We start from the raw sequence: 17441 nt of genomic DNA on the forward strand, positions 1-17441 counted from the left end.
TCAATTGGTTGGGCCACATCACCATGTCATACGGTCATGCCTCTTTTTTTTTTCTTTTTCTGTTTTTCAAGAAAAAATAAACCAATAATAAAAATAGGAAATAGAAAAGTTGAACTAACAATTGACAGTCATTTAACTTGCCCTTTTTTTTTCAATTTGGTGTCTATTATTTTTTATTTTTTATTTTTTCATTTAATTTGGGTTGTTCTTTACTTCTTTCTTTCTGTTGTTCAATTGAGTGACTTTGTTAGCAATTCGGGATACAAAAATTATTCGGTACGGAAATAATTCGAGTTTCATTTGTTTAGATGTTAGAAAAATTCAATCAAAAATTCGCAATACGTTAATAACACATAATATGTTTTGTACAGGTATTAAATATTTTGAAATAAAAATTCGGATTTTAAAAATTCAGTACACTTAAAGAGGAATTGTAATATATATTTACCATCATAATTAAAATGTTCCACCACTTTTACTGTGCATAAATTCCAATAAACCATATACACAACAACCAATTATATAATTGTCACTCATAATTCACAAACATTTGTCTTAACTGCTTTTCAAAAATCTAACCGTGTTGTCCAATGGGTTAATTAGAAAGTGAATGTTTGAATTAGGTGAGTCAAGCTAGAGTTTAGTATTTGACTCACCCAAACATTAATCAATTTCTTTTCCAACATTTTTCTATCTCTTTTGTACTCATGTCTATTTTAGAATGTAGATTCGCAAATTGTACGGGAAAATAAGAATTAGAAGCAACACATCTATGTTTCTATGTTAATTTACTCTTTTGAATTGCAAAAAAAAAATGTCTTTCAAAAATATACAAAAGCTTTTAAGCTTTTAAGAATGTCCTTTATAATTTACTCTTTTGTTCTTATTTATATATCTTCATATGCTCTACTCCTATATGCAAGAATTTGGTTTTCCATTTTTTTATTATTATTATATAAAGTATTTTTTAAATGAATTTTTGAATAATTTGAGAATTCATGTTTTATATGTTTATATAGTGAAAAAAATGTAAATTATTCCAAATTATTGAAAAGTGTGGAAGTATTAAACGTTTAGGCCTTCAAAAATCCGACTCTAGTATCATTTGCAAATTATTTGGAGAATTGTTAGCAAGGTTTGGTGGGTCTATCTATTTCAATTTAACATCGTAGGACTCGTATAAACACACACAGAATATTAGTTGAACTGCTACTTATCGGCACGCATCGGCATGAAAGTGCGTGACCACGGCTGCTTGGAGTGTGAGGGGTAATTGCAGCACAAATAATTGAAAGAGGGAACCCCAACGTAACGCCTGTGGATATTGTAAGGAACAACTGTAACTATAAATATTCATCATGACAGTGTTAGAATTGGGATGACAGTCTAAGAGTTATTTGCTGCGTAATGGGCTGAAGAGTTAATAGGTTAAGATTATAGTATCTGACATATATATCGGGCATGAATTGATAATGGCTGAGTGCCCCATGAAATTAGAGTTCATGTTCTCTTTACTGTAAATGAAATAAGAATGGCTTACTAAAAAGTAGATTGCTAAACTAATATAGCGCATCAAAAGTCCACGCAGATAGTGTGTACCTACAAAATCTAATAGAAAACTAGGAAGGTTCTTCCACAATTTGTCCGCACCAAGCAATAACCTAGAACTGAAACACGGCAAATCAACAATGAATATCAATATATCACCTTTGGCAAGGTGTTATTTTCAGTCTCCGGGAGCCTAAGAACCCCTAAGAGTTGGAAATAAGTTTTGGTACTGTAAGCCTCCTCCGGGTAAGATCAGGCTTTCAGATATCACCAAAGCCGCATTTCCCAATCAAAAATAATCTAAAACTATGTTCGCAATTACATAAATTGGCTATTCCTTTTTTAGCCCACTACCTAACAGTTTACACATATAGGGATGGACTGATAGACCACTAAAATGTAAAATAAGAAAAACAAATTACAATACAGATTCGCCAACACAAAGAACATTTTACTCACTGGTATTTTGCACGCACTCAAACTGTTTATAAACTCGACTGCTAAACCATTAAAACAAAAAGAACAAAAATGAAGTACAATATAGAATTGCACCCCAAACTCTAAAAAACCCTTTACTACTCCCTAGGCTTTGCATACCGAATTAGAATGTGAATCCCTCACAACTGACACTAACCATGCATCTTTACAGTTAGGATCTTTACAGTTAGGGAAACGTATGTCAAGGTTGTGTAACATCAAGATTAACACCTATCAAACTTCCCAAGACATACATAATGCAGCACAGTAATCTCAACCTAATAACAAAGTAAACCTAGTTTCCAACCACTAAACCCATTATCTACTCTCCAACCATAATCAGAATGATCCAAATCAATTTTTCTTTTCTAGTTCTTAGAAAGTTAATATCAAGACTGAAACAAACAGAATCAAGGATGGACCAACCCACATACAACATTGAACCCATCACCGACAAGCCACAAAAAGCAGCTGTACAGCACTAAACTAAATGATCACTAAAGTAAACAACAATGTGCAAGAAAGCACCATTATAGGAATCATAAACAATGAGAAATAAACCTAACTGTCACAGACATAATAACACAAGTCCTTTTATGCATTAAAAGTGCTAAAGATGAGTTCAGTTAAAAAAGGGTAAACTTCAAATCTTCCAAACAAAACCGAGTACACCATTGCATAAACAATGAAAATAGGAATTTCCTAAACGATAGCATTTGCAGCACTAGCAATCCTAGGCCATAAGTCAGCACACTCCTTACCAATGGGGCCAGTGATAGCAGATCCTGTATTAAAAGAAATTCTTCCATGAGCTCAAACATATATCAAAGATTAACATTCACACAAGCAATAAACAATAACAGAAATAAATCAAACACTTAATGACAAGGGATATTTTTCATTTCATTTTCTATTCTTTTCTTGTTTTTTTTTCTCTTCAAATGCTTGTTAAGGCATAGGAAACCACATCTATCTGGTTCAATTGCTATCTGTTACAGTGGGAGTAGCCCTATTACAATGGTGTAGCTGTTTACCCTTGGACCAGATTCCATCCTATAACGGGGAAAAGGGAATTTGCGAGATGAGAGAATGAAGATTTAACGATAGAAAAAATAGTAAATGTTTACCACCCCCACCAAAATACAATAGTAGAACAAGAATACAATAATTTTTTGTCATCTCTATTTTGTAATCTAACATAGCTGCACTTAAACAATATTAGATAGGATTGCTGAAAAGACCGTGGGTGGAGTGGGAGGGAAAAAAATGCTAATTTTTGCACCAATCAAACAAAAGAATTATTTTTCCAACAGCATAGGGTCAAAGAAAATTGATTTCAACTCAATATAGTTTAACTGTCAGAGCATACGTGTTTTTGGAAAAATTATATATATAATTTGCATGCAAGGAAAAATTATATGCAATAGTGACTGAAGTCATTACTAACTTTTTCAAAAATAAAAAACAGATGTGATTAAATAAAACACACATCATAAAGTATGCCACATGGAATACTAAAGGAATACCTTTCATTTCACCTTTCGGGTTCACTATGACTCCAGCATTATCTGCACCCAAAATGTGAAGCTAAAATCAGCCAACTACCTATGTCACTAAAAACAAACTGTCTGTAATTGGATTTTGACAGTTGACATGAATAAGGTAAAGGAAGACTGTACCTTCGAAGTACATGAACACACCATCCTTTCGCCTCCAGGGCTTCCTCTGGCGAACAACCACAGCAGGCATCACCTTTTTCCGGAGATCAGGCTTACCTTTCTTGACAGTAGCCATAACCATGTCACCAACACAAGCTGAAGGAAGCCTGTTCAGCCTTCCTTTGATACCCTTCACGGAGATAATGTACAAGTTCTTGGCTCCGGTGTTATCAGCACAATTAATTGTAGCAGCCACTGGAAGACCCAGTGACATACGGAACTTGTTTCCCGCAGAACCACCACGTCCTACAAAGTAAACAAACACAAGTTAGCAAAAGTACCTTCAAAATCAAGCAATTAGCTAAATCACAATTTCGAAATATCATTGATTTCAATTTGATTTGGTCAAGCCAACCCATAAATATTGAAGGAAAATCTGCCCGCATTTCTTTTCCAAAACATGGTCCATCTCAGATGGCAAACCATTACAAAAGCCTAAATTAATATAATAAAAAATAAATGAATCGGAATAACTGAAAACTTGTTTCCACCCCACATAAATCATTGTACCTAAATCTATCATACCAATATGAGTTTAAAGATTACACACAATTTCAAACAACATATAAACTTAAACAATAAAATACAACAAAAGCAAAATGATATGACACCCCAACCCAAAAATATCCAATCTTTTCTTGTATCAATATTTCCTCTACTGTTTTCCGATTAACATTATTTCAGGTAAACCTTAAACAAATATTTACATTATCATTGTATACTGTGATCCAACAAATAGTTAATAAATAAAAACAAAAACAAACCAACAAGTTAGAAAGTTATTATAAGAATCCAAAATATCATTTCAATAGATCAGTTTAAAGACTACACTAACAAATGAAGATTTATAAAAGAAAAAGAGAAAAAAATTTAAAACGAACCTCGTTTGGACATCTCTGAAACTCAGTTTGCTGCTCACACTCAAATGACGATTAGGGTTTTAGTAAAAGACTCATTTTATTTATAGTGGTCTTGCTGCGGTTCTAGGGTTTGTCTAATGGGCCTATATTTGGACTGGACTTAAGGTTTTGTTCAAAGCCCAAAGAAAAGGCGAACACCCAATGACCCAATAGGCCCAAAGCTAAGAGGAGTTCGGTTCGAGAAGCAAGCTGTGTCATACTTACAACACGAAATCTTTTGAATTTGGAGTTGGAAGTTGTGTTCATCAGTCATCACATTAGGCCATTACAAGAACACGAGGATTGGGCCTTGTTCTGTAAGACAACATTTGCAAATGATCTGTTTTTGTTTGTGGGTAACATGTTTTCGGGATCTGTTTCAAATGTACTGCCTTCAGGATTCAGACTACTGAGAGTTTTGGATCTGCAGGGTGCACTATTGAAAGTTTACCTAAAGAGCTAGTCCTCCTATTCAACTTGCGATATTTGAACTTGAGGGGAACTCTTGTAAGAGAGCTTCCGAAGTCCCCGGGAATGAATATATGAACTTCCTAATGGGATAGTAAAGTTACAGAACTTGAGGCATCTGATGACATATTCTTTAATTTATGTAGACCATATCATTACACTTGCAATCTTGCTACAGGAGTACAGGTGACAACCGATATATTGAAGCTTAGGGTGCGTTTGGAAACGAGAAATAGAATTCTCGTGAGAGTTAGAATTCTAATGGAATCCGATTCTCATGATTATGCGAGAATTATGGCTGTTTGGCAAACAGTGAGAATTCTTGGTAATTCTCGGTGTCAATTTCCCACATGTTGTTTGGCTGCTAAGAATTCTCACATCAATTTCCTATACCACTTTTGTTAATTTTTTTTCTTAAATATTTCATTGGAAATAATAGTCCATTCCAAAACACAATAATTGTGAAGATCAAATTTCATACATCACAATGTGGGACTTCGGTTTGGCTTGGTATTGGACTATTGGCCCTTTCACTTAGTAAAAAACTCAAAATTTTCACTTGGTCAAAAACTTAAAATATATAGCTAGTCAGTTGAGACTTGAGAGTGCACTGTGAAGTGAAAATATTTGGATTTGATTACTACTGTGTTGTAGATCAGTCGTCATAAAAAAAGAGTGATTTTTTTGTTACTGAATTTGTTAAATTAATAATGGACTATTGTACATCAAACTTGTGAAATACAAAATTGGGACTGAACTGTATGATGTATACTTTCCATTTAGTATAGAAACCATTACAAAATTTTGACGTGCATATTGTATTTGAGGATCCACTAGACCACTCAACAACACAATCATTCTTCAGTAACATATCTGACTAGTCACTTCAACATGCCTATATATAAGTTGAGGCCTTGAGCAGTTCGAAGAACTATGCTGCTTTGACAATAGGAATTGCTCTCAAAGAGACTGGAGAGCATCCAGTACTGTTTTTCTTTCAAGCATGCTTGGAATTGCTCCCTTAACTTGAACACAAAGAGATGCTGCAGCAGCTGCAATAACAGCACAATAATTTTGTGAAAACACAAATAAGATCAAAACAAAAGAATGAAACTGAACAGAAAAGCAGTGTAGTACCAGCAAATCTCATGCATTCCTCTTTGGACTTGCCCTCTACTAGTGCAACAGCAAAAAAGCAACAGTAAAAGTATCACTAGCACCAGTTGTATCAATAACTTCTATGGGCAGCAATGATGGGTTGCCTGATTGCTTCCTCTCCTTCTGTGAATAAGGCTGACCCTTTCTCAAATTTCTTTGTCATGTTTGATACCAAAAATGAGGGATTCAGTGATCAGGATATCATACCTCAAATTTCCTTTTGCAAAGTGCTATGTCATTAGTACAATTAAGTGGAAGTTATCATCAAGGTCTCAGCCACACTAACATCTAATATATGATGTATGATATAGTCAAGCATGTTTGTAGCTGCAATCAATTCTAAAGAAGAAAAAAAGGAGTTTCTTGAACACATTATCTATATTTCTGTAAGGTATGTAAATTGTGATGGAAGGATATAGCTACCTCACTCTCTGTTATAGCTCTTTATAGGAACAATTAATCTTTTTCATTTGATTATTTCTACAACACTAGCAAACTCCTTGATCCATCAGATGTTATGATCAGATTATGTTAACTCAAGTAGTATTTAGTTAAGCTTGTCTAAATTTTACTTCATGATCTTATCTTTAGATCTTAAATGAGATAAGAGGATGACGCAAAGAGAAATGTTTATACTAATCAACCCTTATACAAGTGCGGAGTGATAACTTTCTTCGCAGAACGGCAGAAGAAAATCGAAAAGAGACATTTGAGCAAGAATGCTGTCAACTACTTAACTGTTTGCTAAAATGAAATCACCTCAAAATTTGCACAATATGGAGATTTTAGATTCGGTATTGTGAAAGAAGTTTTAGTTTCAAGCCAAAACAAATCTATCATAGAAAAAAACAATAACACCGATGGTATCAAAACCGGATTCGTTCATGAATTATTTATCACTCCTCTTCATTTGATCACCAAAATGATTAAAACAAACAAAATGTGATAAAAATTCATTCTTTTAACACAAAAATACAGATATACATAGAGACTTAAAAAAAAAAAAAAAAAAAACCTGTTTAATGATTGTAGCAGGAGGGGTTGTAGAGTTCATTATATACAACCAAAAACACATGAATCCATGTAATCTAATAACAATATAGCACCTGAAACAGAGACTGCCGGAATCCTTCGAACTTGGTTAGTTGGTCACCTTCAACAATTTTGAAGAAGAAGATGTTAAAAGAAGAAGTGAAGTGAAGAAGACATGGTTAAAATTGGCCAAGAAAAGCATAAATTTTTATGAGAATGGTTACCCACGAGTGATTGAATAGTGATGACGATGATGAGTTGATGTGAAGAAGACGAGTTGAGTTGTGGTTTTATATGAACGTAACAACCCCACAACTAACTTTGAGAGAATTCCCCCCAAATCTTATTCTCGTTTCTCATGCAAATAGGTGCGACTTCGAGTAACGCCGAATGTGGTAGTCCTATTCTCACGTGAATTCTAATTCACGCCGTTATTTTTACCAAACAGCCCGTGAGAATGGTAATACCCACGAAAATAAGTTAACGTGAGAATTCTCAGGGTTGCCAAACGTACCCTTAAGAACTTGCGTGTTGTTAATGGTATTATGGTATTTAAGCAACACCCGAAATTGTCAAACAAATTGGAAACATGACACAACTCACCGAGCTTGGTATTTTACAGAGTTTGGGCCTAAAGCCCACAGTTTTTCTTTGACAGTTTCAACTTCTTGGGGAGTATAGGTGGGTGTTGGTAGAGGTGGGATTAGAAGAAAAAATTTCGGTGTAGATATAGGGTCGATAATCTCATGGTTTGTGGAGGTACTAGGTTTTGCATAAGTGGTGGTGGAGGTTGCGGGAAAGCGGTTTTAGGATTTGTGAAAGAAGTGGTGTTAGGGGTTGCAAAAGCGCTAGTATTAGAAAATGTTTCTTTGAATCAAAAGAATCAATTCTATTAGTTTGAGTTTTTTACTATCTGTTTTAGAGCATCAAACTCTTCCCTGGTAACGAAATCTTGATTGTTTGGAGCCATTGATGAAGAACTTTGATGTTTTTTTTTAAATCTGTCAAAACGAACACGCTGGACAAAAACGGGTATAACTTTCTCTACAGAACTCGAACATTGTTTTTTTTGTTTAGAAACTAGACTTCAGTAGATTTAATTTGCAATGGTATATGGCACAACAATTAACTCCAGTTCTGGGTGAATTTTTGAAGATGATGAAAGTTTGAGATGACTTTTTTTTTTTTTTTTTTTTTTTTTTTTTTTTTTGGAAAAAAATAGGATTATTTAGTTTTTGAGCCACTTTTTAATTAGATAATTTGCAGTTGGTCACTAATTGATCGTTTATTTGCAATTGGGCCAAAATTGACATTGATCTGTCAATATTTTTTGAATTGGCACATTTACCCTTACATGTGTACTGTGTGTGATTCAAATCAACGCCCAAATCTCAATGTTCTTTTCAAATCAACAACCATCATGACTATTGATCCCGACCATTTACTAGTAACACGTGTTGTAACTCTACGCTAGAATAAATTTTATGATGAAGATATGATTAACCAAGTCCAAAAATCATACAAGATCAAAAAAAACAACCACTAATCATTAGTTCAACTAGTCGATCATAAAACCCAAAGCCAGAATGAAGCTCCCGTAGGCAGCTCAGTGGAGCCACATCAGCCAATAAGAAAAAGAAGTGATCAAAGAAAAATGTGGAGACGTACTGATCTACATCTTCAAAGTTTTCAAACAGGTTCACTCTGATATTGGTATTTCTAGCAAGGCCATTGGTATCATGAACAGTTTCACCAACGACATATTCGAGAAGCTGGCTCAGGAATATTCCAGACTTGCTTGTTACAACAAGAAGCCCACCATCACATCTTGGGTGTTGATAAAGTGAAGCAGTAATGGTGATGTAATATAAATTTACTTTGAAGTTTGAACTGATGAATGAAATGTTAGAATTTGTCTAAAAATCTTTGCTTGATTTCGTTTCAATTGGTTTCTTTGTTGTGTTAATACTATCTTTCAGTCAATATAATCAAATCTCGGTTGGTTTTGGGTACTTTAGGTTGTTTTTTATTGTTCGCATCAGTTTAGGTAGCCAAATGTTAGATTAGTTTGCATAAATTTAGATATATGATTTATTTGATTTGTACTAATAGAAGTTTGTGATGGCAGTGATTCATGGGATACTTACTTTATCATCTTCAACTTAAATCACAGAAAAAAAAAAAAAAAAAATGGGTACTAGTGTTGTCGTGTGTTCGTTGTTTGTTCATGTTTAGGCTGTTGGATCAAATCTAAGATTTGACCATTATTTGTTCAGTTTAAAAATTCACGTGATAGCCACATGCAAGGGGTGTTTTAGTCATTATACAAAAGTTTTTTTTTTTGACTAACGGTGAAATCAATGTTAATGCAAAGTCAGCGCAGTCATTCAGTCAACCGTCAATTTTGGCCCAAACGCAAATTATTCAATTAATAAATAAGTCTAAAGGCTAAATCACCCAAAATAATAATAATAAATAATTGGAGGTGACAAAGTGGTTTGCGGAAGTGTTAAGATTTTGCCGAAGTGGTGGATCGCTTTCTAAATAAGAATCTAGAAAGTGAGGCTCTTGATACCAATTATTGATGAGAAACAAGGGTTTAGACTTGGAAGAAAGGATACAAAAATCCTTGATAGAAGAAAATAATGAATGAGATTAAGAAATTAGACGAATAAAGAAATAAGATTGAAGAAGATGAAGAATAATTTTATAAGGAAAATATTAGGTTTGAGATAATTGATATTTATTTTGATTGAATAATTGGATAACTAAAACAACTAATATTGGCCTTTTTATATAGATAAACCAAACTTGATAACCAAAAAACCTAAACTTATAAATATAATTAAACTCGATAAAAAAATTACTAAATCAACTTAATAATATTATTAATAAAAATACCTAATTAAAAGTGGATCTTCTCATCCTACATCAGGCTTCCTCGAGAAAAAAGCGTTGATCCTCTAAAGGTAAAGCACATGCCGGAGATTGTTCACCACATCAAAACAAAAAATGGGTGTAAATATTGATAGATATTCTGGGGGAGTGTTCAATATTCACGACTCATGAGTAATTTTAAATCAATACCAAATGTATCTTGTTTTACTTTTAGACTCTCTATAACTCTGTAAGCTTTTTGATCTATCGTTTGATTGTGACCAAAAATTTTGTTCTTTATTTTATTACTCTCATTGGGCACTTAATTGCCATACTTGAATGAGTCCTTATGAGGAGAGATTGACCTCTCCACGCAAAGGAGAGATCTATCTCAACAACCGTTAGATGGGAGCTATATAATTTCATCCGGAACACAGAAAGATTACACACTTGTGTTTTATTTGAAAACTCTACATGTCTGATAACTGAAAATGACGAAAATAGAATAGATAAATGCAAAAAAAACCCCTTTAATCCCTGCATCTTCTTTCCCTGTATTTCTTTAAGATATATCAATCTTCCCCATCTTAATTTGTTCTTTATTTCTATTTTTTGTAATGAACTATAATGGAAATAATGTATAAAGAGAAGAAATTCATCAACAAGATAAACACGGATTCTATTAGTACTGATTAAAAGGCAAATATTTTATCAAGAGGTTCAACGTACAAGAAAAAATAAAGACAAAGTATTATATAACTAAAATTATAAATTTATTAATCTATTCAATCCTTCAACAAATATTAATACATGAACAATATGTTCAAGTCTTCATTGGGTTTGTTAAAAATCAAGACCCATCTGCTCAAGTCTTTATGACATTTTCTCGGTTTTGAAAGATGCTCAGTATAAGATGAGGGGTTTAAAAGGGGTATTTTCATTATTCATTTCTCTTTATTTATATTCTTTTGGTTTGGTTTTGTGAGCCACGCATAGTGTCCTTTTCAAGATACGATACCATGCCTATCTAAAGGTTGCTATTTGATGCACTCTAAATTTAGAGAGATCAATCTCTCCTTATCATTTGCCTACTTGAATTAGATCAGCCATTCAATCCTGGTGTTGCGCACCTGAAGGACCGCAACCTTACCAAGGAAGTTCACAAGTTTTTCTCGCCATTTTTAACTGAACCTAATTAAAAGGCTAAAGTTCTTGTTATGTTGTTCATGTACAAACCAATAGTTATCTTCCAAACATTATAAAAACAGAGTTTCTCTAAACAGCATCGGTACAATATTAGTGTCCTTTCACTGTGTGCTAGCAATTGTGTCTAGCCTTTGAGGTGCTAACAGTGTCATGTTGCATACATTTGCAACATTTTCTTGTGTGGACATGCTTACATGGGTACCCACCGCGTAGTCGCTTAAGAGAGTTTGTCTTTGTGTAGTGATCAAGGACAAACGAAGATTGACTCTATCCATTATCCATTGTTATAACCACTTCCCTTTGGGGGTGGGGGGTGGGGGAGGGGTTAAAATATAGTGCATTTAGTTTGGGTAACAAAAGACAACCTGTTAAGAATATAGCACTCCATTTCTATGGACTGAGCAAGGTTTCCTCATTCGAAAGTTGATTGCCATTAATATAAGGTTTTATTACTTTGTTCAAGTGGGGAAGGCTCCTTAAAGTAGTGGTAGACGACACTGGCAGACTGATTTATTGCAAGAAAATAATTGAAGACAAAATACATCCCTTGTCATCAGGGCAAGCACACGGAACACATATTTGAGATTCCAATCAATTTTAAAATCAGCCTGAATTAATTATGGGACTGCAATTTTCCAAACTATTTTAACTTATCCTCGCATTTCCAAATCACTTTCCTAATTACCCTTTCTTTTCTATTCTCCCCTATTTAGCATTACGACTTGTTCGTGACTGATTTCAACTTTAATTATCAGGAGTGGAGTGACTCTCAAAGACAAAACGGTCGAAAAAATAACTCTTAACACCACATTTTTTTTTAATCACTCACAAGGACGGGGTAGATGAAAGATCAAGTATACTATTGACGCGAAATAAAAAACAACTCGGATAAATGAAATGTCAAGTATACCCATGATGCAAAATAATAAATAACCCGACCCAACCAAAACGGCCCGATGTATATAGTATGAACAATTATTGTTTATAGCTCAACATGAGTTATGAATAATTATGTACTGTTCGTTCATACCTCAACATAATGTATGATTAGTAAGAACACCTAATGTAATATGAACAATCACATCAATATAGTGTATGAGGTATATTTACCTATTTGGGTATGAACAATCACCAAATTTCTCTGCTTTATAAATATAACACAGAGGGGTGAAACTGATATTTAAATAAATAAATAAATATTTATATGTTGTATATCTATAATAACACGGAAAAGTAAAACATGTATTTTATTTTATTTTATTTTTTAAAAATAAAAAGGCCGGGCCAACTTATTTTGTCCTTGAAAGTTACAAAAATTGAAATAGTGGGTTCGTGGGTTACTTAATGCTGAAATTTGTCCTCGTGAATTACTTTAAAAAATCCTCTAAAGTTGTTTTGGCTCGAAATTGATCTTCTAGACTATTTTCTTATTTAATTATTTTCTTCGAGTTCCGATACCTTTAATTTTGTTTGTTCCTCTACATTTGTTTTAAATTCAAGGCCACCAATTGGATGCCTCCTTCCTCCACACATGTTCTTAGAAGCACCACAAGCTACAAAACCACAAACCACACAAATTTAAAGTAATGAGCAGTGAATAAGTATGTTTCGACTTTCAATTGTTTAAAAAAGTGCCACAATTTTTTCAAGTTTCTGCAGTTCATAAAAGAATCCAAGATTGGATCTTTAGTATGAAAAATCTCAACAATATTAAGTTTGGAGATTAGGGAAAATGTTCAAAATACCTTTTTGTGCATTGATGAATTTCAAAGCAACAAGATTTTTGAATGCTAACGAATTTTCTTGATAGTTTTTGGACTTATGAGGGAATACTATTGCTTAGATGTGAGTGAGTGGTGAGACTTGAGAGGTAGTTTCGACGGACGAAATTAATATTGATGAATTTGCATAAGGGTTTAGATTAATCTTCACTCTATTACAAAAGATTGAATGAGTAAATTACTTTCGAGATAATTTTGAGAATGACATGACCGTGAGAGGAAGAAGAATGCATTTGTCTATCTTTTTTTACTAGGCTGTTTTGAAGTGTTAAGGGTAATTTAGGAAAGTTAATTAGAAATCCAGGGATGTGTAAAACATGAGCTTGGAAAATTGTTAGATTTCGTTTATCTGAAATGTGTGTTATTCAACGGTCGAACCTTAAGAGGTCGGGGACAAGGTCTTGGGTTCCATCCCCATCTCATTGAGAAAAGGGGGATTTAAGAGGTATATTGGAATATATTATGCAATATGTGCATAATATCTATTAGATTGGAATAGTCTAGATTTAGATTAATTAGTATGATAAGATTATATTTCTTAATCTAAATTAATATGGTAAGATTTTATCTCTAGAATTTATTTATAATCCTCCGTCCTATCTTTCCATATTGATGTACTCAGCCACATCTATTTAAGCATTTGCTTTCTCAAAAGTTCTAACTTCAAAAAACCTAGAAAATAAATAATGGTCATTTGAGAACTAGACCCAAAGTCACCATCCTTTGGAAACAAATAAATAATTAAGAGTGATGGCTCAAGGAAAATAAACTAAGGAAAAAAAAATGGCTCAAGGAGTTGTAGAAGTTTTGCTTGGGAAGGTAATATCTCTTCTGGAGAATGAAACGTCCATTTTAAGAGGAATTCGCGGTGAGTTCAATGAAGTAAAAAGTGAGCTGGAGAGCATGAAATTCTTCTTGAGTGATGCTTATCGAAGAGGAGTAACCAACCAAGGAATAAGAACTTGGGTGGAGCAAGTGAGGGACGTTGCTTATGATGTGGAAGACGTCATGGATGAGTTCATGTATTTCGTAAGCGGCCAAAGGAGAATCACTAATTTCATGGGTAAACAGATGAATACTATCAAGAATGCTTGGATGCGGCGTAAAATCGCATCTAGACTACGAGCAATCCAGACACAAGTTAAGACTATTTCAGAAAGAAGCAAGCGATATAGGTTTGGTCATATTGAAGCTACAAATCCAAGCGATACTGGTCAAAAATTGCCACGATCAGAATCACTTCCTTTTAAAGAAGATGAAATTTTTGGTGGGCATTGACAAAGATAGAGACTTAATTTTCAAGTGGCTAAATGAAGAAGAGCCACAACGCACAGTAATGTCCATCTATGGAATGGGTGGTTCAGGGAAAACTACTCTTGTTTCCAGCATTTATAACAACCAAAATGTTCAGAGTAATTTCGATTGTTACGCTTGGATAACTGTGTCCCAGGCTTACAAAATACAAGAGCTATTCAGAAGTTTGTTAAAAGAGTTATTTGAGTCTCAAAAAGAATTAGTTGCACATGATCTAAGAACGATGGAATATAGGCAACTAGTGGAGATACTGGTTGATTACTTGGAGCGGAGGAGGTACTTCATAGTTTTAGATGATGTTTGGAGTATTAGTCTTTGGTGGGAAATAAGAGTTGCACTTCCAGAGGGCGTAAAGAGCAGCAGGATCATTCTTACAACACGAAATGAAGAGATAGCTTCTTTCTCATATGGAGTTGGAAGTTTTATTCATCACATTCAGCCTCTGCAAAAAGATGAAGCTTGGTCCTTTTTTTGCAGGATTGCATTCTCATATGTCAAAAATAAATGTTGTCCCAATGAAGTTTCAAAGATAGCTCGTCTGATCGTCTCCAAGTGTCAGGGGTTACCACTTGCTATTGTAGCTATGGGGGTCTCATGTCGAAAAAGAGTATGACAGAAACGGAATGGAGGACAGTCTATAATAGCCTCAACTGGGAGCTTAACAACAATCCTACACTTGAAGTGGTGAGAAGCATCTTATTTCTTAGTTACAGTGACTTACCGTATTTCCTTCGCCATTATTTCTTGTACTTTTCTGTTTTTCCGAAGGACTCATTTATTAAGCCCAAGAGACTCTTTAGACTATGGATTGCCGAAGGATTTGTTGCAGAAAGGAGAGGGATGACATTGGAGGAGGTTGCTGAAACGTATTTCATGGAACTTGTTTCTCAAAACATGGTTCAAGTGGAAGAAAGGAGAGATTGTGGAAGACCAACATTATGCCGGATGCATGATCTCTTACGTGAGTTAGCTCTTTCAACATCTGAAAGTGAGAACTTTTGCTTGGTGTATGAAGAAAGTGTAGCAACAGAAATTTGCAGAGTTCGCCGTCTATCAATTCATGTTGGTGATTTGAGCATTCATTTTTTCCCAAAATTATTAAAGCTTCACTCTTTCTTTTTATTTGTAGGCAATACGGTTCCAGGGCCTATTTCCTCTACATTACCATTAGGATTCAGTGTTTTGAGAATCTTGGAACTACAAGGAGCTCCTATTGGAAAATTACCTGATGAACTAGTAAAATTGTTCAATTTAAGATAGGGTGAACTAGTGTCCCCCCTCCCCCTAGATGAGCCAATTAGGATTTCCCCCCCACTAGATAGGAAATTAGGGTCTCCCCCCTAAACACACGGTCAACTTGGTTTGACCGTTAACTTTCAAGTCAAACAACTGAAAATGACATAAATGCCCCCACCTAATTAAAATTGAACATTTTCTTTTTGAAAACGGGCATTTGTGTAATTTTCAATTATTTGACTTGTAAGTTAACGGTCAAACCAAGTTGACCGTGTGTTTAGGGGGGAGACCCTAATTTCCCATCTAGGGGGGGGGGATCCTAATTGGCTCATCTAGTGGGGGGTAATAGTAGTTAACCCTTTAAGATATTTGAACTTGAGAGGAACTTCAGTAAGCGAGCTTCCAAAAGCATTGGGGAGACTAATAAACCTGCAAACGTTGGATACGCGAAACTCAAGAGTCAAGGCCATTCCAACTACTATCGTTATGTGTTAGAACTTGCGGAATCTGAGTGGATACTGTTTAACTTATGGTGATCATTTAACTTATGAATGTGCTACAGGAGTACAGACGACAGCAGAATATGTACACTAAAACATTTACAGGTTATAAATGGTATTGAAGCCACGGACGAAATTGTCAAACAGCTTGGGAAATTGACACAACTCCAAAAGATTGGATTCGTGAAGATAACAGAAGAACATGGAACAGAGTTGTGCAAGTCAATCCAAAAACTTAAGCTCCTCAATACCTTAAGTTTAATGGTTTTTGACGCGGGGGAAACACTTAAAATGGATGCAATGTGGTCACCTCCTCCACTTCTTCAAAAGATTAATTTTATTGGGAAGTTAGAGAAGGTGCCTTTATGGTTAGGAGCTCTTCACCTACTAACAAGTTTGTGTTTGCGTTGGTCTCAACTGACAGAAGACCCCCCCACTTGTATCCATGCGCTTCCCCGGGTGAGCAAACTCTTTTTGATCAATGCCTACAATGGGCGAAAATTGTACTTCCGTAAAGAATGGTTCCCTAAGCTGAAGTTCTTGACTTTGTCAACTCTTCAGGAGCTGAACCAAGTTACGATAGAGGAAGGTGCATTGCCAAGGCTTCAATCACTAGATCTTGTACGTTGTCAAGAGCTAAAAATGGTACCCGAAGGCATTAAGCACCTTATAAACTTGCAAAAACTGTACTTGGCCGATGCACAAAAAGAACTTGTAGAGCAGTTTCGTGGAGGTGCCGACCGTCCAAAGTTTCAGCACATTCCTGAGATTGGTAACCACAACAAAACCAATGACGGGTGGAATTATGAAAGGTTGAGCTCCGTCTCTGTAAACAATGATAAATATTCAAGGGCGGGTGCTAAATATCGACATATTATATAGTCATTACTTATGAGTGATTGTATCTCAAGCCCAAATAGGTGTTGTTTTCATTTTAGATATTCCGTATGCTTTGGGTGATATATTTTGTAAATTCCTGTCAAACTAGAAGAGCAATTCTACAAGAAACATAAAATCTTCTCATCTATATATCCTCTTTTTCGTCGTTCAACATCTGGTTACTGTAAAATCTTGAGGTATTCGCTCAACGGATATACACCCCTTCCCACATGTGGGAGCGAGGTTTCCACCTTGCAGACTTCAAGCTCACCAGTGTGCCTATAGAGTTTTCAGTCGGGCACCTACGTGTCTAGTTGTCTACGACAGCGTATGCTAAAATATCATCCA

The 17441-nt window shown here is 34.8% G+C and overlaps 1 protein-coding gene, 1 long non-coding RNA gene and 1 pseudogene across 2 annotated transcripts; 1 reads left to right on the forward strand and 2 right to left on the reverse strand.

Annotated features, from left to right (window-relative positions):
* Nucleotides 1-2605: 2605 nt before the first annotated feature.
* LOC147505665 (large ribosomal subunit protein uL14) lies at nucleotides 2606-4763 on the reverse strand. Its single transcript, XM_086558136.1, has 4 exons — nucleotides 4625-4763; nucleotides 3705-3989; nucleotides 3552-3593; nucleotides 2606-2810 (listed from the first exon to the last, which is right to left on the reverse strand). The coding sequence occupies exons 1-4, from the start codon at nucleotides 4635-4637 to the stop codon at nucleotides 2728-2730; spliced, it is 423 nt and encodes a 140-aa protein (XP_086414262.1). The 5' UTR covers nucleotides 4638-4763; the 3' UTR covers nucleotides 2606-2727.
* Nucleotides 4764-5856: 1093 nt separating this feature from the next.
* Nucleotides 5857-6303, reverse strand: LOC147505666 (uncharacterized). Its single transcript, XR_015220647.1, has 2 exons — nucleotides 6248-6303; nucleotides 5857-6162 (listed from the first exon to the last, which is right to left on the reverse strand). It is a non-coding gene; the product is annotated as an uncharacterized LOC147505666 (long non-coding RNA).
* A 7644-nt stretch (nucleotides 6304-13947) lies between these two features.
* On the forward strand, nucleotides 13948-17096 carry LOC147505667 (disease resistance protein RPM1 pseudogene; annotated as a pseudogene).
* Nucleotides 17097-17441: the final 345 nt, after the last annotated feature.

The sequence above is a fragment of the Coptis chinensis genome, chromosome 4 (genome assembly GCF_015680905.1).
Source record: "Coptis chinensis isolate HL-2020 chromosome 4, ASM1568090v1, whole genome shotgun sequence".
In the NCBI taxonomy this organism is placed as follows: domain Eukaryota; kingdom Viridiplantae; phylum Streptophyta; class Magnoliopsida; order Ranunculales; family Ranunculaceae; genus Coptis; species Coptis chinensis.

Coding starts and splice junctions, on each gene's coding strand:
- LOC147505665 (XM_086558136.1), bottom strand. Junction 3,594..3,704: donor TGTGTTCATGTACTTCGAAG/GTACAGTCTTCC, acceptor TTTTGGGTGCAG/ATAATGCTGGAGTCATAGTG. Junction 2,811..3,551: donor CCCGAAAGGTGAAATGAAAG/GTATTCCTTTAG, acceptor CTTTTAATACAG/GATCTGCTATCACTGGCCCC.